The 26,291-nt window shown below is 42.9% G+C and overlaps 1 protein-coding gene across 6 annotated transcripts in view; it reads right to left on the bottom strand.

The window, feature by feature from the left end:
• Positions 1-26,291, bottom strand: part of grin2bb (glutamate receptor, ionotropic, N-methyl D-aspartate 2B, genome duplicate b) — a 118,589-nt gene that overhangs the window by 74,688 nt on the left and 17,610 nt on the right. For all 6 annotated transcript variants that reach the window (XR_013283798.1, XM_077523115.1, XM_077523116.1 and 3 more), the window contains one exon: positions 11,854-12,516. Coding sequence is in view for 5 of the 6 variants with exons in the window: in XM_077523115.1 (XP_077379241.1) it covers positions 11,854-12,516 (663 nt within the window). In the remaining variant the exon portion in view is untranslated. The remainder of the gene's footprint in view (positions 1-11,853; positions 12,517-26,291) is intronic.

Genomic DNA, 26,291 nt, shown 5'->3' with positions numbered 1-26,291 from the left:
TTCGGCACATAACAGCTACTGCTTTTACCACAAACTGGTGTTTCTGCAAAAATGTTAATTTTTGTTGAGTGATAATGATTTTATAGTACTTTTTATGAATATTTTTGCATTAAGTAAAGTATCAGCCATTTTTGGACAGTCACGTGATCTGATCATTGTGACATACCATGTGCTGTAAACACGCAAAGAATAACATGGCTGCCAGTGACTACAAAGAGACTCACGAGGAATTATTGCATTCCACGGCGGAAATCAACGGTGGAATTACGCTCAATAGCAAAGAAGCACTTCTTCAAATGCAGTACAGCCACGGGGGACCCGCCAAAGATTTGTGTCCAGCCGAAAGTGACGATGAAACTGTGGCCGATAAGGAGGACGGATTCAGCCGGCCCATCGGGATCGCCTTCAAGTTATGTGTGTTACAAAGGCTCAAGTTACCAGTCAAGTCACCTTTGACATTGGTCACTCTAGGAATGTAACCCCGGGTTTTCACCGGTTGCGGTTGCGGTGCGGTTGCGGTGCGGTCCGGCGACGCAAGCAATTAGATTCCATTCATTCGAATGGTGCAGTTTACACCGCTTGCGGGTGCGTTGCGTGTCGACTGCGGAAGGCCTGCGGCGTGCCGCAAGCCTTCCGCAAGGATAGACCTATTTTCTATTTTTGCCGGACGCCGCAGCGGTAGGCCTCCGGCAAATGGCAAGCTAGCACAAAACACATCGAGCGGGACAGGAAGACCGAGGCAGTTTCAAAATAAATTTCCGGTTACCTTTCAGAATAAAACACTCGCCAGCTCCTATTTCGCAAGTTTTTCAGCAAAACGTGACGTGGGCGTCGCCGGGCCATGTGCTCATTCACGGTTTAGACACCAGCGAACATGGACGAGGAGAGGTTTATATTGGAGGTGGAAAACCACAAAATAATATATGACACGGCACATCCTTTTTATAAGGACTGTAATGTATTGTGAGTTTGATGTTCGCGATTGCTTGTTGTGCCCGTCTCGCTTGCCGTACTGAGCGGCAGCTGGACGGGGAAGACAGAAATAAAGAGTGGACCCGCACTGACCCGACTCTCGTTATTAATATACTTTACAAGGACAACCAAAAAAAGGATGCTGCATGGAATCTCATAGCAGAAGAAGAAGAAAAGGTTAAATCAAAAGAAGTCCACCTCCCGTTGTGAAATGCCACATGATCGCGCGTGCGCGGTCCCGCGAGACACGTTGGGAAGTGGGCGGCGACGGAGCTGCCGGACCGCAGCTGTGCGGAGCCGGTGTGGATTGACAAAAAAATTGACCCGTCCGGAGCACGCAGTCAAGACGCACCGCACCGCAACCGCACCGCAACCGCACCGCAACCGCATCCAGTGAAAACCCGGGGTAAGTTGTGGACGTTCCCTAACCTGCAGATGTTTGCATTTTTCTTCTTTATACACAATGCCTAATCAAATACTAGAAAATGAGTTGTAAGTCGTGTGCTCTTTTAAGGATATATTAGGCTAGCAATTAAAAAAATAAAATGAAATAACAATGTCAATTGCTATACACTACAGATGCTGACCATCTGAATATAATTCAGACAACCCAATGTTTAGATGTTCCCAGATTGTGGGAGGGCAGCAGGAATGAGGTCAGGGCTTACACAAGGAACGAGTGAGTGAAAAGTGCCACTCAATGGGTGTCACTGCATATACTGTATAATGGCCAGCCACCTCCATGTGTCACTCATGCTCAGCAGCTGTCACAAACACGTTTCCCTTGCTGGGCTCCATCGTTAAAACAAACACACTGTCGAGACACATGAATAAGTGCAACAGCAAGTTGAGCAGACTGTATATACTTTACGTCAGTGGTACTCAAATGCAAAGGCTACAAAGGCACAAATAAACCTTTTCAATGCATCAAAGGTCCATTTACCAAGTTCAGTCAGGCCAAATGCACTTGAATTCAAACAAAATTTATTTTTTATTCAAAACAACAAAATATACAAACTAAAAAAAATCTCATTGCACTTTTGGGATGTTAAAATATATGCTTGAATAAAAATGAATGGATGAAATGTATCAACATAGTTTTCCTCAGACATGATGGAATTTTCCACATTAAAAGAATTCTCTCATGTGTCTCAGTGGTGTCAAACATACAGACCAATTAATCAGATGGCCACAATCAAAACATATTAATTTATAATATCACAAGCAGTCCTCAGATGAGCAATGCAACTTGTACGGGGAATTGTCCTGGATGTTATTATTTTACATACAACTTAAAGTTACCTTTTGTTTATTCATTTATTTATTTATTTAAACCATAGTCCGACATAAACATGTTAAATACGACACAAATTAATTACTGGTAACGCGATATGACAAGGATTAACATCCTTATAACATCATTAACTCATTTGCTCCCAAAAACGTGTAAATACGTTCTAGTTTAAATATTAAGAGTGTCCCAAAGACGTATTTATACCTTTTTTTGTTTTTTTTTTGTTTTTGTGATAGAGCATACAGAAGGCTTTGATACAGCCTCTGAACTGAAGAGAACTGTTGAAGCAATGGTAGTTATTACAAAAACGGCCAGCAGGAGGCTGCAGAATATAAGAGATCAACCAGGGCCCTGTTGCAACAAGCTGTTTCCCCCAAAGATTTGTGAATCAACAGATTTGTGAATCATAAGGCATACACATACAGGCAAAGTGTTGCCGCGTTACATTTGCATTCATGTTATTTTTTGGAATGATTACAGTTGAGCTCCGTAATTTAGGACTAGCCCATAAATAGCGAAAATCTGCGTATAATTGATGGCTAAAGTTATATACCATTATTTTACCGATCCGGCCCACTTGGTAATATATTTTCCTCCATGCGGCCCCTGAGATAATATGAGTTTGACATCCCAAATGCTTGGCTCCGCCTTTTCATCTTTGTTTGCACTTTCTCCTTCCTCACACAAATCGAACAAGTTGAAGCCTTAGCGATGAATGTCAGTAACTGGCCACAGCCGCCATCGCCACCCTTCTCTTCATTGCATTTAGAGCCAACTTAACCTTTCGGGATTAAATGCCCAAAGCCGGCTTTCTCTCCATTTAACGGCTCTCTCAGCCTGATGCAAAAGCATGAAAACCACCACATTATGAGACTTTTTTTTTTTTTTTTACACCCGCTAGCATCTCTTATCTTTTATATCTTTTATCTGATGCTTTCTTTTCATCCTCCGTATTCCCAAAACACAAAAGAGCACCACGAGATGACGTTCGTGACCAGTATTCACTTGTTTCACAGTTAACTTCCAACCCCTAATGACATTGAACTTGCAGACATGCGGAACCTTGTGGAGATGGGACCTTGAGGGTGGTGACAATTATAAATGAAACTAAACTGCCAAAATAATTGGATACCTCACAGCTCCGACATGAGAAACATTATTCTCATTTTATTGCCTCGGAGTTTCTATGTACTTCCATCATAGCATACTGTAATGGGAATTTACCAGAGCATGCTGCAAAAGTACCTGTGGTCAGAATCAGATGATAACACCTTGGCAAGCAGCAACTCTTTACCCAAGGTTACTTCAAATGCGGCTTTTTAAACAGTTTTTGGTCACAAGGTGGCACATGTTTAGTGTACAAGAGGTCCTTAATTTGATAGTCAAGTGCAGGGGTGTCCAAACTACGGCCCATTTGTGGGCCACCGTCCATTTTTTTTAGTGGTCCACAGCTATATACTAGAAATAATATTTGACATAATTAGAACTGTCAAAATTAATCGACTCATTTCCGTTACATTGGTTTCACAAGCACAAACCGATTACATTTTGGGAGACAAGTGAGGCAGCAGAAGGCGCATGTATGGCCTTGAACGTGATGGGCTCTCAATCAAACCAATCGGATGTGCATATTTTGAAACGTTCAGCTCCATCTACAATCACATTATGACAAAATGACTGTTGTGAAAAAGGTAATTAAAACAAGAACGCTGGGTCGTTATTCATCAAGGGAAAGGCCTGATGGAAGAAGCTGCAACAGGCTCAATATCAAAATGTAGTTTATAATGTTCTGAAATGAAATCTTCTAAAAGACAAGGAAGGTCGCTGTGGCCGCTTCCTTTCTTGGAAGCCAGATTGTCCCTTTTGCCGAGTTATTTAGAGGAGATTTAGCTCAGACGACGGGAAGGAGTCACGAGCTTGACTGACAAGCCTCATAAGTCAACGGGCCACTAAATGGCCTTACTCAGGCTATAAATGATATTTATCGTGTGCGACGAGGGTCACGAATCGATATGCGCTGGTTTTGTCTCCAAAACTAATTGAGAATCATAAGTGATCAAGCTGACCACTGTCATGTTGTCCAAAAAGCTCGACATCATTCCCACATGCAGCCAAGTTAATAAGATTAACGGGATAATTAAGATTCATATGGTGCAACGTTAAAAGGCCAGACGACGGCAGGAGGGGGAGAAAAAACAGTTGTACGTGCTGTAACCGAGCGCAACGCCGCCACGTCGCCTGTGATCTCCCAAATTAGTCAAGCAGACCACACGCAGCACGCCCGCTGATGAAGTGGACTCATAATGGAATAAGAAAGGCAAGGGAGGGGCCCTCATTTTATTGTGTACTTAAGGGGCTGGAAGTAGAAATGTGTTGAAGGGTAAAGATTATGAATCCTGATGGTGCTGATGAATCCTGGTGGTGAGTATCAATGCAGCCTTGAACTGTTTCAGAAATGGGGAGAGGAGAGAGAGAGAGAGAGAGAGAGAGAGAGATGAAAGGGTATGGCAGAGAAAAAATAAAAGCTAGGGGGAGAGACAGCGAAAAAGAGAATGAGAAACAGAGCTAATGAAATATATTAGAGTGGGAGAGATTATGATAGTAATAATGTAAAACATATATATATATATATATATCCTGTAAACAGTATGTGTATGTCTCTTTCTCCATCAATTTATCAACTTTAATGATCTATACATGCTCTATAGACGAGTATACAGGGCCCTGGATTGAGAATGGGACGGCAAAAACAAACAAACAAAAAGTTTTCACCGGTTAACCAGCCAGTCGAAAAGAGGAGCAGAAATTATGCGTGACTCTGAAAGTCTCTATTTGGTTCAACTAGAACCCTCACTTTCTCTGATTGGTACAAACCACATGTGAGTCTTCACTCACGTTGGCCACCAGGGGGCTATATAATATAGACATGCATAGAAGAAGAAGAAGAAGAAGAAGAAGAAGAAGAAGAAGAAGAAGAAGAAGAAGAAGAAGAAGAAGAAGAAGAAGAAGAAGAAGAAGAAGAAGAAGAAGAAGAAGAAGAAGAAGAAGAAGAAGAAGAAGAAGAAGAAGAAGAAGAAGAAGAAGAAGAAGAAGAAGAAGAAGAAGAAGAAGAAGAAGAAGAAGAAGAACAAGAACAAGAACAAGAACAAGAACAAGAACAAGAAGAACAAGAAGTGTAAGCATTAAGCAAGTGGACTTTTTAACTTTTTTGGACAAGTTATGCGGTTTAGTTAAATACACAGCATCCAACCTGCTTTGTTTTAAATTTAAACTTCAACCGTAAATGATAATAAACAACTAGCGCATGGCCTCTTTTTGGAAAAAAAAATTGCTCACTATCTGCTGCTGTGACGTTTGCTGCCACCATTTTACGCTCATAACACTTTTTTTTTTTTTTTCACTTGCAACACACAACTAATACCTCAAAAAATCTCTTAAGTTGGTACACTTGTAAGTCGAGGTACTACTGAATTTCTTTAGGGGAAAATTTGGTTTCTAAATCAGCATCACACCTTAAAGGTCCCACTGCGTTTCATTTGAAATGTAACATATCACTTAAGTTTAAGCACAGTGTGAATGTAAGATGTGAGAGAGCGTGGTTATAATGGATCCTTTAACAAGAAACATGACAGGGGGGAAAAAAAATGCTGTGATGTTGATGCACACTTGACATATTTTCCTCCTCAGAGTACTGACAGAAAACCACCTCGGGCTTTTGTTGATGAAAGATGTCAAAATTACTGTGAGTATGCGTTGGCTTTTTTTTTTTTCTTTCTTTCTTTTGGCAGAACAGTGGCCTTTAAAAACGTTTATTAAGAAAAAACAGTGACTAATTTGCTTACAGTTGTTTTAGAGTGACAGCAAGTGAGTTGACAGACAATACAAAATGACCAATTAAAGAGATTAATAGAATGCTTTGATCAACTATGGCGGAATTGTTCATTCCAATTAGAACAGATGCAGAAGTGCGACATTACTCCTCACAAGCAACAGCATCAATACTCTTGTTTTGATTTATGAAGCATCGTTGTCATGATGACAGCGCACAAACAGAGGAGACAGACCCATCGAGGTGACGTGTGAAATGGATGACAAACATCTCCTGCATTACAGATGCCCTCCGCTGACAATGATGATTCATTTTCTTGTCTGAATGCTACGCAAGACGACAGATCTTCTTTTAGTGCAAGATGCACACGAGTATTACTCCTGTTAATGGACCAGACAGAACTTTGCTGGTGTCATCCGGCTCATGCAGGTTTTGAGTTTTTTTCCCCCCATGTATCCATATATGTAAAGGAAAAAAAGTGTTATTTCTGTGGACCATCTTGTCCACAGGAATAATATAAATAAATTAAAAAAAACTGAATGCTAGAAAAAAAGTGTCAAAGCTTATTTGTTATCAGGAAAAATAAAGCAATTTGCAGAATGGGAAAAAAATGAGCTGTTATTTTATGTCATTAAAGTCAGTGATTCTCATGGAGATTATTAAAAGAAATCATTACTCTAAAAACAGCACTGTAAAGATTAATTTCCTTGGTGTGTCTGTGACTTGCTGTTCTTGTCTGGCGTGTGTCCAGGGGCACAGTGCTGTCAGACACCTCGTTTGTCATTCAAACATCCTCGTGGGCACGGCTGGTCTGTGGCATCTTTTTCATTATGTTACACATTTTGCCTAGCAGCAAGTTACCTGGTCAAAAATGTTACACATTGCTACATCTGTCAGATAGTTAAAATGTTATTTCAGTTGTGAAGTTTTATACCGAATTAGGGATGGGCATAATAATTAATTGACCGTTTTGAATTATCTCGATTGTGTGGAATTGATTGCTCAATGCTACATTACATTCTAGACAGATTCTCACAACTCCAGTAAAATAATATTTTTTTTAAAAAAGCTAACAACTTATTAACATAATTTTGTTGTGGCATAATGTTTAAAAAACTAATTTGGAATGGAAAAAAACAAGTGAGATTTTACTGCAGATGAATGAAGTGGTTGGAGCCTCCCTATTTTTGTTTCCCGATAAAAAACATTGAATTACCTTTCCCTGACAATTAGGATTATGTGTGTGTGGCAAAAGCGGATTTTTCCTGCCCTTTCATTCAGTTGGACAAATGTCACCACGGCGCCGATTCACCCCACGTTCCCTATCGACCACCTGACAGACACTTTTTCGCCCCGTGAGAGATTAGTATTTAACATGCGGCAACTGTAAGCCGTCCTGCATAATTAAAAGTAACGGCGGGCGCGAAGCGAAACAATGCAAACAAAATGAAATGTGGCGAACGAAGGAAAAAGGGGTTTATTTAGGAGAACATTTTTCCAGATGCTATGCATCTTTTGACTATCTTATGTGTACCGAAAACCACGGCTATAATCTCCCCAAACGCAGGCAAAAGGCTATTATCATTCAACAGCAGCAACGAACACACACGCGCACAAAACAGAGGCCGGGAACGCGGCTTTACGTCCTCACAATAGATCTGGAAGACCTCATTAGTCTCCAGAGCTGGAGTCGAGCGCGGGCCCGGCCCGACGCTGTCGCTCCGTCGTGCCAATAGCGACGCAAGGTAGCGTGTGAATTAATGGCTAAATGGAAATGTGTGAAATTGTTTGGTGCAGATTGGGCCTACCTGCATCTGTCAATGACGCACTTGCTCATTATAAATAGGCTGCTGGAGTGGAAAATAAAGCTGGCTGCTGAATTGTTTACGTGGCCTTGCCATCTATACAGAGAATGTGAACTGCTGTGTGAGAAGAGACTATCAACACTGCAAAAGTCAGTGTTTTTAAATGGAAATCAAATTGCTGAAATATTGATGTACTGTACACTGGGTAGAAAAATACTCGAGGAGGATGTACAGGCAAATAATGAGTTAGGGAGAATATTGGTGGCTTGATGAGGAAAGAAAAGTACATGCATTATTAAAAGGGCGCAACGGTGAAAGAGTGGTTAGCACGTCCGCCTCCCAGTTCTGAGGACTCCGGTTCGAGTCCAGGCTCCGGCCTTCCTGGGTGGAGTTTGCATGTTCTCCCCGTGCCTGTGTGAGTCTCCTCCCACGTTCCAAAGACATGCATGGCAGGTTAATTGGGCGCTCCGAATTGTCCCTAGGTGTGCTTGTGAGTGTGGATGGTTGTTTGTCTCTGTGTGCCCTGTGATTGGCTGGCAACCGGTCCAGGGTGTCCCCCGCTTACTGCCCAGAGCCAGCTGAGAGACTCCAGCACCCCCCGCGACCCTTGTGAGGAATGAGCGGTCAAGAAAATCACCACCACACATTAACAGAAGCCCAGAGGTGTAGATTGAGAAGTTCATGTGTATACATCCTGTATTTATATAGTGCATTTTCCTGAGTGAAAACGGAAGACTGCCTTTAAGATTACAAATTGAATTGAAAAAAAACATTTCAGTTGGTAACACATAATTGAATTATGTTAATCCAAAGTTAATATATTAAGTTTAATTAATTATGAGTTCATTAAACTTAATATATTTACTTGAATTAAATTAATCCAAAATGAATCCAAAGTAAAAAATATGAAGTTTAATGAGTTCAGAATTTAACTTAAAATATTCACTTTGGATTAACTTAATTCAATCGCGTGTTACCAATTTTTAAGTTGGTCAACAATTCAATGTGTAATCTTAAATTGGTTCAACAATTCTCTTTTTAGAGTGATATGACATGAAAGTAGAACGTGATCAGAATGAGTTGTGAAAGAAGGCATGACTTACGAAGTGTCAGTCATTTATAAATTATGACAGGAGCACTGTCTGATTTTCAAAATAAAACTTATTTCAAAGTATAATTAAAAAACAAACAAACAAACAGCCAGTCAATCTCTTGGTGACGCACGGCACCAAATGGTCCACGAGCCGATGGTTGGGGACTTCTGATGTAGCGGAGATGTTGCGAAACACATCTCATCTCATTGTGTGTTTATGTTTATGAGGCACCTACTTTCAATCATATTTCCACCTCTCTTTCATGATACATTTTGATGTGTTCGTTCATCTGATCAAAGTCTTATCCCTCCATTGCCCTCCAGAGATCAAGCTGCTTTTTCTTTTTCTTATTTTCCCTTTTCTCCCTCCAGGCACTTCTTTTTGTCAGACCAAGAAATAACGTTTCCTTTCTCTTTTCCCGTGACTACTTTTATAGAGTAGGTCGAAAGAAATGTATAAGGAAAGTGGTTGCCATGCCAACCATGTTCACCACATTCATCTGGTATTTTGTCAGTGTGTGTGTGTGTGGGTGTGTGGGGGTGTGGGGGGTCGTGTGTGTGGGTGTGTGGGGGTGTGGGGGGTCGTGTGTGTGTGTGTGTGTGTGTGTGTGTGTAAGAAAGCGTACAAGACTTAAAAATGTTTGACAAAGCAAGATAAAGTCATTGATAATCACTAGTAGGGATGTAACAATATCCAAATATCATGATACGATATAATCACGATATGAAGGTTTACGGCACGATATTGTGGGGGCGTTGACGATATTTAAAAAAGATCACAATATTGTAAAAAAGAGAACTCATACTAAAAAAAGCACAATATTGTACTTTTGTACATAACAGCAATGCATATAAACCACCTACAATCTCTAATAACAGTATTGAGGCAATTACTTGCTAATGCAAGCACACATTGATCGCTTCACAAGCAAATTAGGTTCCCCTTCATCTGACAATTAGCATAGATTTTAAACATAGAAGGGCAAAAAATCCCTAATTAAAATTAAATTGCACTAATAAACTAGCCACTAGAGGGTGCTAGAACTGCACAAATTGAAATCAACCTGACTTTTTTTTTTTTTTTTTTTAACAGATGTATTCCTTTTAAATATTGTGAACATGACGACGATGACGATATTGTGGCAGTTTTAATATCGCGATATCACGATATTGCCCTTATTGTGACATCCCTAATCACTAGGGGTAAAAAAAAAAAAAAAAAAAAAAAAAAAAAAAAGTGTCTAAACTGTTGTCTCCTCTGTCTAAAACACACACAACTGCGTTCCATAATAATGAGAGAATAATTTTGTCAAACAGGCTGATTTGAAAGCTTAATCGTATTAGTTGACATTAACATGAAACTAGAGTCTTCCGAAGAAATGATTTGGTCTTATTAGCGAGTTGATTTCAGCAACAATTGGCTCATTTACTGTACAGGAAGTAAGCGCCATTTAAATGGTTCACGCTGAGCACTATTATTATTCTCACACACTCTACGAACATTTTCATTCAATTAAACACATGGCGGAGGTTAGGGGTGTGCTCCAAAAAGATCGATACGGCAATACATCGTCGGGGGCCTCATTCCGATACACGTATCGATACGCTGGCGTCAGAATTGATATTGCTCATTAATTTTCAAATAGGGAGTTAAAGCAAGGTTGCTTGCCCAGGAACAGCAGAAGTTTTGCTATTGCAGTCGGCAGCAGGTGTGTTAATTGCCGTCAATTAGTCCGCGTGTCACATGAGCGCAGCAGAGGAGCGGAATGGGGGAGCAGACAAAAGGGACATAAAGTGCCTTGGGTGTTTAGTTTGTATTGTAGCTGTACTTATTTAAAACAAAACAAGAAAAAGTGTGCGTGTGAAGTCGGTTTTAAAAATAGCCCACCAGTGATTGGATACTGTGTCTTGCGAAGAAAAATTAAAATGGAGGAAGAATATTAACATTTATTTATTTATAAACCTAACATGTTAACTTACATGTTTCTGAATGTATCAATTTTTCTATACAGTATGCCCTCGTTTCCCGGCTGGGATTAGAAAATTCGAAAAATACCCGCAAAAAAAGAAATCCGCGAAGTAGCTAGCTTTATGTTTTACAATTATCATAAATGTTTTAATGCTCTAAAACCCCTCGCCACACAGTTTGTAGTCTTTTCTCATCGAGGCATTTACATTTTCTCACATTTTTTCTCGTTAAAACATTCTCAATTTTCAAACCTTCATAAATTTTATTAAGATTTCTACATTACTGTAAAAAAAAAAAATGAATGCAAAATTGCACTAAAAAATCTGCAATATGAGGCCGCAAAAAGTGAGGGAACACTGTGTTTAGAATCAAAATAGAATGTGTAACATGAAAAAATGCTATTATTTCAAATAAGCACATTTTTGAGCTGTAATTTTAATACTTTGATATTTGTACTCATATTGGCCAATGCCTATTTATAAAGTTTCCCGGTGTGTCTGTGAATGATGCTCCTTGATGGTAAACCAGAAGAGCTGCTAACAAAAACAGTTTTGCCATCCAGAATAATTTAGGTATACATATGACTGTTCTCATAACAATGCAAGTAAATTAATGTAAAATATTGGTATATGTATGGCCTTGAAGATAATGTATTGGGATACAAATGTATCATGATACGTATCAAATCGTGACCTCTGTATCGTGATACGTATCGTATCGTGAGATTGTTGGCAATACTCAGCTCTCGCGGAGGTCAATTAAAATACAATAAAACTGATTTTCAGCAAACCAGTCAAAATATACTATATCATATATCACAACTAGCCATTCTGAAACAGATTTTACTACTAACGAGACGTTGAAAGAAAGCCAACTCAGGATCCTTCCTACCTTGGCTGCCATGACCATGGAGGAGCCTCCGCGGATGCCCAGAATGGGAATGTGAGTCTGCGCCGAGATGAAGTCCAGGATCTGAGCGATGGCCTCCTGGTCCGTATCGTCGCCAAAAACCACGCCTTGCAAAGAGTTCCTCGACATTTGCGTACAGATCCGATTGATGATGCTCTTCGGATCCGTCTCGTTCATGGTGACCACTTCCACCTTTGGGGGGTAGGGGATGTGCAGGAAGTCCTCTTTCTCAAGTCCCGCCCCCAGGGCCACTTCACTAGAGTTCCCGACCAAGATGACGGCGATGCTGAGGGAGCTGATGAGTTTGGGGTTGATTGGCGGAAGAGCCTGCGGCCCGGCAGAGTACTGCGGGGGGATGACAACGCCGCGCTGGGTGCCGCCTCCCCTCGGGCCACCCTGTCCTCCTGGGGCGCCGCCTGGTCCTGAACCGGGACCTCCGCCCCTGCCCCGAGCCCCACAGGCGGGTTGCAGGAGCACTAGGAAGATAAGGAAGAGCAGGAGCAGTCGCGGGTGACGCGACGTCTGTTTTCGGGGTGCAGCATGAGGACGATGAGGGCAGGAGGAGGAAAGAAGGTGCGTTTCCCGAGGACAGGTGGGAGACGGGGGGAGGCTGACAAGCATTGTGGAGGAGTGTAAATGCCGTCCCTGCAGGAAGGGGGGGGGGGGAAGGATAGCAGATATTAGGACTATGAAATGTATCGCAAATCAGACTACAGGAGAAACAAGAGGGGGTCAGCAGCTTAGTTGTTAATGCAGAAATCCTCTCAAGATGTCTTTCTATACCGCCCGACTTTTGACGAATGTTTGGATATTTACCAGCACATATTTTTTTTCATGGTCATGTTATTTTCCCAAGTACAGACCAATCTAATTCTTTGTAAAAGTATTTCTTCCCAAGTGACATGCCAATTAAATAGTTTATTCAGAGCATCTTTGTGAGTGGAGTGCGTGAATGTGGGTGTGCGTGAGTCAGCCAAGCGCTGAAGAAAGAGCCCAATAAAGGATAAACAGATAATATCGCTGGCGACGGGTTTGAAATCTTATACCAACAAAATTGTCACTTCTCAGGAGACCCCATAAACGGCATGTCTCTTCAACATCATCAAAGAGAGCAAGAAATTTTAGATTGGACAATAATTTGTAATAAATTAAATAAATAAATAAATAAAATCCCAAATTAAAATAAAACATAACACCCCCAATTGTAGATTGACCAACAGAATAGATTTTTGGAAACATTTTAGATTCACCAAATTGTGACCTATGACAGAGATTTTGACTCGACACCAGTGATATAAAACTAATACTAAAACTAGTACTAACTAAATTAAGATGAGGAATGCTCTAAAAGCTAAAGGCCTCAAGACCTTTTTTTTTTTTTTTTTTTAAAAGGCCTACTAGTTGTTGTTGTTTTAAACTTTATGGTTTTAACTGTTTTATTTCCTGTAATTTGTTTTAACCCTCATCTGTAGCACTTTAAGAGTTCTTTGAAATCTAAAGGGAGTAAAAATTAAATATATTGTTATTATTATTATTATTATTATTATTATTACTATTATTTTTATTAAATAACTGAATTAAAAAAAAAAAACAGGTAAAAATGTAATAAAATCTAATTTGTACTTTTACCCAAAATCAACTGGGACAGTTTATCCATAATTCTAATGAGGGCAAGCTCTATAGAAAATGGATACGTGGTTGAATTTCAGTTTCAATTTCATTTTGTGCCAGATCGTGTTCCAGATGCCATTTTCCTAAACTGGACTAGCTTTTTACTTTAGTAGAGGACCCCTGCACTGAGTACATGACTTTCGAACCTGAGCCCCAATAAGGACCAACAACAAGTGGGCATCTCAAAAGAAAGTGTAGCCACTCTTTTACTAACTCCATCCATTAAGGTTTTGATTATCCACCTCCACAATCCTCCAAACGCGTTCCCTCCTCTCAGTTGTTTCCTCCTCCAAAGCTGTCTGAAGTGGAGTGCAGACCTATTATTTTGTATTATTACTATTATTTACAGCTCCTTTATTAGCCACCACACAAAAAGGAGCACAGTGGAGCGTACAAGGAGACAAGTGGGGGAGAGACTAAACGTAAGTGGAGCGGGAGGTGACAGGCAGGGAGAAACACTATTAGTCATAGCTTGTTGAGAACATAATGCTGTGTTTTGTTTTGTTTTACAGCTGCGAGTGTGCCTGCATGCATAAATATGATTACAATATGGATGTGTATTAGACAGGATTTTCTTGATTGGCTATGGGGAAAACTACCCAACCATTTTCTATCGTCCAATTTGGGTCGCGGGAAGCTGGAAACGATTCCAGCTGACTTTGGGTGAGAGGCAGCATAACCCTGGGCTGGTCGCCAGCCAATCGGAAGGCGCAGGCAAACAAGCAGTCACACTCACATTCACAACTATGGGCAATTTACAGTCTGTGATGAACCTAACATGAATGTTTGCAAATGTGGGAGGAAGCTGGAGGACCAGAAATAACCCACGCAAGCATGGAGATGATATGCCAGAAAAAAAAAATCAAAATTGTGAGGCAGATATGAAAACTACTAAGCATTGTGCTGCTGGAGATAACTAAACAGTGACAAGGCGGGGTCAAGTAGGACTCAGACGCAGGCGTAAGGTAGGCCACCAAGGCAGCAGGTTTATTTCCGGCCAACAGTGGTCTCCTCTCAAACTGAGAGGAGAACAGGGAGGGGAAAAAGTGGAGAACAAAAAGCGCTCCACTAGGGAGGAAAAAACAGGCAAAAGGTACTGGGGACAACAGAAAGCGCTCCGCTAGGGAGGAAAAAGGGCACAAGGCAAAAGGGGTAACTAAAGGCGCTCCAAAAGGGAGGAAAAGGCACAAAAACAAGGCAACAACGCTAGGCAACATGAACGAGGGCATAAGGACTGTGGACGCTTCCATGCACTGACGGTGACACTTCGGCAACGGAGGGGAGAATGCAGGTGGCTTTTATTGTGTGGGTTGATTGGTGGCAGGTGGTGATAATCATGGGCGGGGACCGGTAATGAGTGAGCGGCAGGAAGGGCAAGTGACCTGGGGTGAGAGGAGAGTTAGGATTTCAGAGTAAAACGGGAAACAGAGACACAAAAATAAAAGCATGAGCCGCCACGCCTGGTGGCGGCGTGACAGTACCCCCCCCTCAACGGCCGGCTCTTGACGGCCCAGGAATGTCAGGGTGATCTTCATAAAATTCATCAATTAACGAGGGATCCACGATGAACCGGGAGGGGACCCATTGCCTTTCCTCCGGGCCGTATCCCTCCCAGTCCACCAGGTATTGTCTTCCGCGGCCCCGATTACGAACATCCAAAAGTTTTCTAACCTTGTAAACGGGGCCGCCTTCAATCATCTCCGGGGGGGGTGGGTCGGGTTCGGAGGGCACCAGTGTGCTTTCATGAACAGGCTTGACTTGGCTGACGTGGAATGTAGGATGAACTCTGAGGGATCGTGGCAGACTGAGTCGAACGGCGGCAGGTCCTATGGACTTGGTTACTGGAAAAGGCCCCACAAATCGCGGGGCCAACTTTGGACATGGTACCTTGAGCCTGAGGTGTTTGGCTGATAGCCAAACTCACTGGCCTGGACGGTATTCTGGAGCCGGTCTCCTCTTCCGGTCGGCGGCCCTCTTTACCCGGTCTCCCTGGCGTTGAAGCGCCGTCCGGGCCGCCGACCAGACCTTGTGGCACCGACGGATCATGGCTTTGACCGAGGGGACCGTTACCTCCTCTTCCAGTTCGGCGAAGAATGGGGGATCGTAGCCATGGACACACTTGAACGGGGTGAGACCTGTGGCAGATGTGGGCAAAGAGTTGTGCGCGAGCTCGACCCATACTAGATACTTGCTCCAGGTTGTCGGGTTCTGGGAGACGAGGCATCGGAGACCGGTTTCGAGCTGCTGGTTCAGCCGTTCTGCCTGCCCATTGGCCTCAGGATGGTACCCAGAAGTCAGGTTGGCTTTGGCACCTAGGGCTTTGCAAAATTGAGTCCAAAATCGGGAGACGAACTGTGGTCCACGGTCGGAAACGATGTGTAAGGGGAAACCATAAAACCTGAATATGTGGTGGATCATGATGTCGGCTGTGGTCTTGGCGGATGGGAGCTTGGTTAATGGGATGAAACGAACCATCTTAGAGAATCTGTCGACGACTGTGAGGATTGTGGTTTTACCATGGGATGGTGGTAGTCCGGTCACAAAATCCACTGAAATTTCCGCCCATGGTCTGGATGGAATTGGTAGTGGCTGGAGTAGACCCATCCGGGACTGGTTTGACGTCTTGTTGCGGGCACAGGTAGGACAAGCAGCTACGTAGTCCTTGATTGTGGTCTCCATTGCCGGCCACCAGAATCTCCGGGCGACAGCATACACGGTCCTGCGAACTCCAGGGTGGCAAAATAATCGTGAAGTATGGGCCCAGTGTATTACCTGGGCCCTCAGTTCCTCAGGCACAAAGAGTCGGCGTGGTGGGCATGACGTGGGGGGAGTGACGTTCCGTAGTGCCTCTTTGACGTCGTCCTCAATTTGCCACCTCATGGCCCCGACTATGCAGTCCCGGGGCAGAATGGTCTCAGGCTCGGCTTCCAGTGGTTCGGACTCGTGAATTCTTGATAAAGCGTCAGCCTTGATGTTCTTACTGCCGGGTCTGTAGGTCAGAGAGAAAACGAAGCGGTTAAAAAACAAAGACCATCTGGCCTGTCGAGGGTTGAGTCTTTTGGCCTGGCGTAAGTATTCCAGATTTCGGTGGTCGGTCCAAATCACGAAGGGGAGTTCGGCGCCTTCCAGCCAGTGTCTCCATTCTTCGAGAGCCACCTTCACAGCTAGGAGCTCCCGATCGCCGACCGAGTAGTTGCGTTCCGCTTTTGATAATTTTCGTGAGAGGAAAGCGCAGGGATGTGTCTTGCCGTCCTCTTGACAACGCTGGGACAGGACTGCCCCAATACCAATACTCGAGGCGTCCACCTCTACCACGAACTGGCGCTTGGGGTCAGGGACTCTGAGGATAGGGGCATTAGTGAAGCGAGCTTTTAAGTCCTTGAATGCCCCTTCAGCTTCCGTGTTCCACCTAAATCGAACTTGCGGGGAGGTCAAGGCGTGCAGGGGGGCAGCAATGGTGCTGAAGTTTCTGATAAATCGCCGGTAGAAGTTGGCGAATCCGAGGAATTGTTGTACCTTCTTTCGTGAGTCCGGCGTGGGCCAATCCCGCACGGCGCTGACCTTGTCCGCTTCCATCTCCACTTTTCCGGGTGACACGACGAATCCCAAGAAGGAGATGGAGTTGACGTGGAACAGGCTCTTTTCTGCCTTCACGTAAAGCTGGTGATCCAGCAGGCGTTGCAAGACTCGGTCCACGTGGCTTCGATGGCTTGCTTGGTCAGGAGAGTAGATTAGGATATCATCCAGGTAGACATACACAAAGTGGTCGATGAAATCTTTGAGTACTTCGTTAATCATGGCCTGGAAGACTGCGGGAGCGTTCGTGAGGCCGAAAGGCATGACCAGGTACTCGTAATGTCCCCGGGGAGTGTTAAAACCAGTCTTCCATTCATCTCCCTCGCGGATCCGGATGAGGTGATAGGCGTTGCGGAGATCGAGCTTCGTGAAGATTCTAGCTTGTTGCAGCTGGTCAAACACAGAGGACATCAATGGCAAGGGGTACCGGTTCTTAACAGTGATGTCATTCAGGGGACTGTAATCAATGCATGGGCGTAGGGATCCATCCTTTTTACTCACGAAGAAAAAACCTGCGCCTGCAGGTGAGGAAGACGGTCGGATGAGGCCGGCCTTCAAGGAGTCGTCAATATAATTGTTCATGGCTTGGCGTTCGGGTCCTGAGACCGAGTACAGTCTCCCCTTGGGGATGGTTGATCCGGGGATCAGGTCAATCGGGCAGTCATACGGTCGATGGGGAGGAAGAGTCATGGCCTTGGTTTTGCTGAAAACCTCCCGCAGGTGGTGGTAGCAGGAGGGAACGGTGTGCAGGTTCGGGTATTCCTCTTGAGCGGACGAGGCGAGGGACACCTGGTGAACCTGGGCTGTGGTGTTCCGGGGTGCGGGTTGTTCCAATCTGTGAGTCATGCAGTCTTTTCCCCACTCCAGAATGACTCCAGAGTTCCAGTCGATTCTGGGATTATGTAGACGCAGCCAAGGGTGACCCAGAACCAAAGTGGGGGAAGCAGAATGGAACACATGGAAGCGAAGGGTCTCGAGGTGCTGTCCGATGTGCACTTCCAGAGGTTCAGTGATGTGAGTGATTCTGAAAAGTTCCTTGCCGTTCAGCGCTCGAGCCTGGATGGTTGACAGAAGCGGCTCGGTGGAGACTCGTAGTTGCCTCACGAGCTCCCAGTCCATGAGGCTCTCGTCGGAACCGGAATCGATGAGGGCTGACAGATTTGTGGTGACATTGTGGTGGTTTATCTGCATTTGCGTGAGCCTGTGGTTCTTGGCGGGTCGGGGTGACGGAGGACTCACCGGTGACCCGCTCTTCGTGGTGCAGGATCCCACTAGGTGGCCAAGACCACCACAATAGAAGCATCGGCCCTCTCGGCGGCGGCGCTGTCGCTCCTCGGGCGTTAGCCGGGCCCTTCCCAGTTGCATGGGTTCCTCTCTGGCGAAGTCCACCTCTCCTGGTTCAGGTCGGGAAGGAAGGATGGGTTGCGGCCTTCCGGGCCCCGGTGGTCGTGACCAGGGGGTGGGTTCCTCCCTCCTTCGGAGTCCGCCGATCTTAGCCAGTTCCCGGCGACGATGATCGGTGCGGATGGTGAGGGAAATCAAGGCGTCCAAGTCCGCGGGGAGATCTACGGGAACCAGAAGCTCTTGAATGGCGGGTGAGAGTCCTTTCAGAAAATGGTCGTGAAGTGCGATGGCGTTCCAGCCACTGCTCGTTGCCAACGTTCGAAAGCGAACTGCATAGTCGCTGACAGATTCGTTGCCTTGCTGAAGTCGGCTCAGTGCTCGTGCCTTCTCTCGGTCATTGTTTTCTGGATCAAAGACTTGGCGCAAAGCGATTCGAAAGTCCTGTACGCTTTGGCAGACCGAGGAACCCCTGGCCCATTCCGCGGTCGCCCAGGTTTTGGCCCGTCCCGTCAGGTGAGACAACATGAAGGCCACTCGGGATCGGGCTGTGGGAAATGCCTGTGGTAACTGTTCAAAATGAATGTCACATTCTGTGAGGAAAGTCTGACAGCGTCCGGGTTCACCGGAGTATCGTTCTGGGGAGGCCAGTCTCAATCCTACCCCGGTGAATGGCGTGGTCGGTACAGAGAACTCAGGGTGAGGAATTTGTCCAGTGGGAGCTGGCGCTCGACGCCGTGAAAGGCCTACCAGCTCGTGGACCTGGCTGGTCAATTCCTCCATCCGGGACAGCATGGTCTGTTGGGTCCGGTCCTGGTTGTTGAGCCGGGCCTCCTGGCTCTGCAGTGCGGCCTCGACCATGCCTGCTGGGTCCATGCTGGCCGAAGTGTACTGACAAGGCGGGGTCAAGTAGGACTCAGACGCAGGCGTAAGGTAGGCCACCAAGGCAGCAGGTTTATTTCCGGCCAACAGTGGTCTCCTCTCAAACTGAGAGGAGAACAGGGAGGGGAAAAAGTGGAGAACAAAAAGCGCTCCACTAGGGAGGAAAAAACAGGCAAAAGGTACTGGGGACAACAGAAAGCGCTCCGCTAGGGAGGAAAAAGGGCACAAGGCAAAAGGGGTAACTAAAGGCGCTCCAAAAGGGAGGAAAAGGCACAAAAACAAGGCAACAACGCTAGGCAACATGAACGAGGGCATAAGGACTGTGGACGCTTCCATGCACTGACGGTGACACTTCGGCAACGGAGGGGAGAATGCAGGTGGCTTTTATTGTGTGGGTTGATTGGTGGCAGGTGGTGATAATCATGGGCGGGGACCGGTAATGAGTGAGCGGCAGGAAGGGCAAGTGACCTGGGGTGAGAGGAGAGTTAGGATTTCAGAGTAAAACGGGAAACAGAGACACAAAAATAAAAGCATGAGCCGCCACGCCTGGTGGCGGCGTGACAAACAGCAGTGCCATGTTTAAGTTATTCCATGACCAAGTCAATATCAGGTGACCTTTCATCATTAAAAAGAATGAGGAGGTGAATCAGTGATTCCCCATCACTCTGCCACAAGTTCGCAACACCATTGTGAGAATTATCCAATTTCACTTCATTTGAAAAATCATCCATTCATATTCAATTTACAACAAATATTTATCATTGTTCATCATATAATATACTAGGGCTGTGCAATTAATCAAAATTCAATTATTCGATTTCAGTGATTGCACTCCACAATTACAAAAGCAGCATAATTGTTAAAAAAAAAAGAAAAAAAAAGATTGCAGTATTACGTACCCCTTTTTAAAATTATTCAGTTGCACCATTTTTTATTTTAAAATAATTTAATACATTTTATTTCATCCAAGGACACCTGCATAATTAAAGTGTTTCAAATAATTTTATTTGTCTTAACATTTTTTACATTTAAACATTTTCTTGTTTTGCACCAAAAAATTAATGTCCTAATCGTGATTTCAATTATTGGAGAAATAATTGTGATCAATATTTTCTTAATAATCAAGCAGGCCTATAATACACTAAGTATGATTTGTAGTATAGATCATATAATATAATTGAATAGAGAGATATGGCACAAAAGGTTTAGTATAGAAATGGATTATGAATTACTTCGATAACAGATAGCGGTATTTACAGTTTAACAACATACAATCCAAACAATTGAAGATCTCTCATGCTAGGCCCTTAACTATTCATATTATATAAATATATATATATATATATATATATATATATATATATATATATATATATATATATATATATATATATATATATATATATATATATATATATATATATATATAAAAATATATATAAATATATATATATATATATATATATATATATATATATATATATATATATATATATATATATATATATGAAATGATATCTGCTGTATGGCTAAACTAATCAAAAGTGTTTGTTTATGTTACTGATTTATATGTTCAATAAAAAACAAATTTATGCAAGCAACAGGTAGAACAACTAAATGCTGTTCCACGAGATAGCAAAAGGTACAGTTAGCTTGTGTATTCACACCAAGCACCTTTTACATGAATTTATCATTGAATATTACATGAGCACAACAAGGCATGTGAGGTGTACAAGTTGGTGCCAAGCCAAATTAAGAATGTGGAATTTTTTCGGCTTGCGCTCAATGGGGGTGCCATTCTAGTTGCTGCACTCCCAAATTAGCCGTGGAGGAGCCTTTTAGACGCGGCAGAAATGTAAGACTTGCTCACACAACACCTTTGTTAATCTTTTATTCATCAAGTAGTGCACAAGTTTAAAGCATAGGAACAAAGTTGCGAGGAGAAACGAGAGGGGAGAGGTGGGGGCGGGAAAAGCAAGGGGGGAAGCAGGAGGCAAATGAGGGCCTCATATAAAGAGCATATAGGTGGTAAGTCAGTCTTAATGGCAAGTGCACATTGTAATTGTAAACTAGCTGAATTCTCCATGAGGACAGAAGCCAAGCGAGGGAAGGAAAAGGAGGAGGAGGAAGCGAGTGGGAGGAAGGCAGCAGAGAGCAGAGGAGAGAATAAATAGAGACATCCACAAAAGAGACGGAGGTGGAGGAAGAAACGGCAAGAAGAAACCCAGAAAATGTATAGGGAAGGAGCTGCTGAGGGGCGACACAAAGCACGAAAAAGATTGCCGAAAAGAGGACATGAATAGCAAGATGACGAAGAAGAAGAACAAGAGGTTAAAGGAGGAGGCTCGGATTATTTAAATAATACAAAAAAGTATCGCGGGAAAAGGATGTGAAATATGCAAAAGGGCATTTGAATTCACAGAGCCAGGTCAAAGGTGAGAAGCTATTAAGAAAAAAAAAATCACGGCTCTAAAAGTGACAAAAACGCAGCGCGACGGTCGCCCATTTGAATAAGTGTGTAACAGTCGTGCTCTGTTGCCATAGTAACAATTCAAATGTGCTTGCGCAACACAGTGATGGACAGGAAGATACAACTGGCCAACCGCAACGCCTTGCTTGCCCTCGCTCCGGTAACGCGCCGCTACTTTTTGATTTCAGGTGGCGGCACAAACACAAAGCTAATCCTCGAGAATAGCGCACAAATGTACACACACACGCACACCAGATGAGCCTCCACATTATTAAAAATGAATCTCCAAAAAGCGCTACAGGCACGATGGAGGCTGACAGGGTCGGTGCTGTCGGCCCATTTGGACTAATCAGTTCCATACAACATCTCCACTGTCATAAAGGGCTGCCTAATTAATACCTTTTAAATGGCGGGTGTCACAAGTGGATCATTCCACTCGCAGACGTCCGACCCTGCGGCGAGGGCTCTCGCTTGATGAACACTGACAGCATTTACGCAGCAATTAAGAGCCACATATGGCAGCTGCACCAAAAAAAACACCCTCATGTATATACGTATAACTCATAAAAGTATGACCAAGCGGTGAACCCCGGCAGTCTCGTAGGCACACTGATGCACGCGAAGTGCAAATGGTCCATGAAGAAGGTCAAGCACTGTTTGTGTCCCCGCCTTTCGACGTCGGAGCCCTCGTGATGGATTCACGTCCTCCGTTGGCACAACATGAAGAGATGGCGCGTGCCCTTACATGCACGCGCGCGTGCGTGCCAGGCCACCATCAGTCATCTCGCACCGAACATTTGCGAAGCGCATCGATCGAGGTAAGCCTGTCAAATGGCCCAGCCGCCGATGGAAAGAGGAGCAGCTTTCCACAACGACCTGCCGATAAAAACCCGGCATGATCCATCGAATTACAAAATGTTTGTCTAAATCAAATTCAACACATTAACCTGATGTTTTCCACAAATCTTATAGCATAAAAAACATGTGTACGTACAAGCTACTTGGAAAGCCTGTACGGGGGGAATTCCAGTTGCAATGCAGCAGACACGTCCATGTCAAAATTCAGCAGTAATACATGTAATAATTAGGGGTGTTAAAAAAAATCGATTCGGCGATATATCGCGATACTACATCGCGCGATTCTCGAATCGATTCAATAATAGGCAAAATCGATTTTTTTTTTTTTTTTTTTTTTTTTTCAGGATTCACACCTTAAGCATGGAAGAATGTTATATGAACGGAACATTAAGCCTTAATATTTTATTTTAATGCTGTTTAAACATGAAACAGATTACAACCTCTATAAGACTGAAATTTCAGATAAATAAATAATACATTTTCATATAAATCTTACACTCTACAAGCTTACTGATTAGTATTTTCTAAATTTGAATGAAAAAAAATCGCAACAATCGACTTATAAATTCGTATCGGGATTAATCGGTATCGAATCGAATCGTGACCTGTGAATCGTGATACGAATCGAATCGTCAGGTACGAGGCAATTCACACCCCTAGTAATAATAATGCATATATTTGTGGAAACTGGGGTCAAGTTGTATTTTACTACTTAAAAATGTGCTAGGGATGTAACGGTAAGCGCAATATCGTGATATCATGATATTAAAACTGCCACAATATTGTCGTCGTCATGTTCACGATATTGAAATGCAACACATATGTTAAAAAAAAAGTCAGGTTGATTTCCATTTGTGCAGTTCTAGCACCCTCTGGTGGCTAGTTTTTTAGTGCAGTTTAATTTTCATTAGGGATGTTTTGGCACCTTCTATGTTTAAAATCATCAATAATTGTCAGATGAAGGAGAACGTAATATGCCTGTGAAGCAAGTCAATATGTGGAGGAGCTGCATTAACAGCATAACATAATAATAATAATAATAATAATAATAATAATAATAATAATTCTTTACAATATTGTGACCTTTTTTAAATATCGGCAAGCTCCCCACAATATCGTGATAATTATCGTATCGTGAGCTTCATATCGTGATAATATCGTATTGTGACGTTTGGATATCGTGACATCCCTAGTAGATTTCACAAGTTACTTCATATTAAAGATAATATAGCTCATAATATGAGAAGAAAAATGCACTGAGCTGTCACCGTCTTACAAATACATTTATGCCATTTAGTGGCAGAAAATGACCTCACCACAAATCAATATCACACTCGTTTTTTTTACAGTGCAGTACATCTTTTTAATTTTAACTCAATTATTATGAATTATTATGAAATTACTGCAGGCTATTAATGACTAAAAGATGCAGCCATATTTCTATCAGTTTAACATTTTTTCCACTTTTATGTTGAGTATGAAAACTTGAAAAAAACATTTTGTTGTACATTTAGAACAGACATAAAATTTGCAATTGAGCATTGAAGTCATACGATTAATTAAAATTAAAAGTTTTAAACGCTGGACACCCCTAATTTTTTGTTTTACAAAAATGCTTCATTTTAGTTTTTCTTAGTTTTAGAATTAGTTTAATTGTTCTTTAAATATGTAGTATTAGTCAAGTGCAAGATTTAAAAAAAAGTTTTCAAACAGCTGTTTGACCTTCCTTTTGTACATCTCTACAGTAAAACCAAAAAGGATACATTTAAAATCAATTATATTTACAGTTGACCGCCTTTTTTTATGTCTATTAAGAATCCAGATATTCAATCCAAGGTACGTATTGATCTATATTTTTAAAATTGTTTTGCATGGTAGGGTAAAGGAGGCTCTGAAAATGGCTGGCACTGAATGAGATATAAAGTAAAGAAATGACATATAAGAGGCGGCTGCGACTACGACTGGATTTTGTTGTTCCTTTTTCAAACAAATTGAAGGTGGTCCAAAATCTCCGTTGGCATTGAGTTGAGGTTCCGCTGTACACTGGCGACCTAACATGACTGCAGATTGCAGCGAATCTCGCGCCCAAGCTCCAAGCAGACTGAGCAGCATTAAGACGGAACGTGCCCCACAATTTCAAACGCACGTAGGCGCTCGTAATCTGTCGCCGCGATATCCCTCGAGATTTGAGGCGGTGGGCTGCGTTTTACAGTACGGCGCGCGAAAGCCATTGCAGATAACACGAGCCGACAGGCGTATCTATTAAAGGGCCCCATTTACATTAAGTGGGTGGTCAGTTGCAGGTAATGGCGGCTCGTTTGTCATCTCTGCTTACTGAGAACACGCAGCGTGATTTATATGTAATAACAAATGATTTCGAGGATCACACATTGAATCTGATAGAGCCTTCATGAGAATCAAAACCTTTAGATGAAAGTCTAAATATCCCACAGGAGATTAGAAAGAGCAGACAGCATTTGGCATTTTCACTTATTGTCACAACATGCCCGCAATCATTGGCGGTGCTGTGTAACATTTTTAATAGGTCAATTGTCAACTGTTGATCATGCCTATTATCATTCCACTAATAAGACACGTTGGTTTGTTTATCATATTGCCCAAGAGGACTTCATTATGTTGAAGAGTGCAGAAACACGGAAATAATAGGAATTAGGAAAGGGCATAAAAATGGATTTGTTGATGCACTGTTTGGTTCAAGCATTCATACTATTATTGGTCTTATTTGACTACTGTTATGTTCTGAGGTTGGATCCCAAAAGAGCAGACACAAATAAGATTTAACATTTTATTCGCATAACATCAAGAGGCGCGGAACTAACTTGACTTGACCAGAAACAACGAGAAGGCACCGAGGAAAAGAGGAGCAGGTGGCCAGCTGGACAGAGGAATAATCCAACAAAACATACACTTCTCAGTTAGGCTTATTTAGACAGTGAATCGATCAGATTGGCTGTGACTAGACATTTGGGTAACAGGACTGACATGGAATTATCTGATTGGCTGTTGACCAGATAATGAGATAAAAGATTTGTAACATCACATAGCTAAGGACATCACATAGCTTAAGACCAGTTGAAACTAGATGCCGGTTACATCAGACACTTGACCCCAAACATAACCCTTGCATGACCCAAACTTAACCCTGGCATGACCCAGTCATGACAACTACATTTCATTGATCAATTATGGGGAAACTCAATTCCTTGATTAAATGTCTTGATTTTTAATCTCTAACTCTTTGAATGTTGTGAACTCACAGTGTCATAATGAGCAGAATAATGCCACCCGGAGGAGCTATTCATCTGATTCTGACGTGTTGTGATTCTTTGCACAGCAAACGAAGAGTCAAGTGCCTCTGCTGCATACAGTCACATTCTCAATTTTGGCTCAGTTGCTTCAAGACACAATTAGAGAACTGCCCATTCCCACACAATCGACAGAATAGCCACCAATAAATCGTCAAGCTCATCCCTCAGTCTTTGAATCTATATTTAATTATATCTTGAAGACAATTGGGGGTAAAAAAGTACTTTTCTTTCTCCACAAACTGGTGCCATGTTTAGCAAATGACACTGGGTGGCAACTGTCTGTCAAACCCGCG

Source organism: Festucalex cinctus, chromosome 6 (genome assembly GCF_051991245.1).
Source record: "Festucalex cinctus isolate MCC-2025b chromosome 6, RoL_Fcin_1.0, whole genome shotgun sequence".
In the NCBI taxonomy this organism is placed as follows: Eukaryota; Metazoa; Chordata; class Actinopteri; order Syngnathiformes; family Syngnathidae; genus Festucalex; species Festucalex cinctus.
Note: the sequence above shows the minus strand (reverse complement) of the source record. Positions and strands in the feature narration are given on the sequence as shown.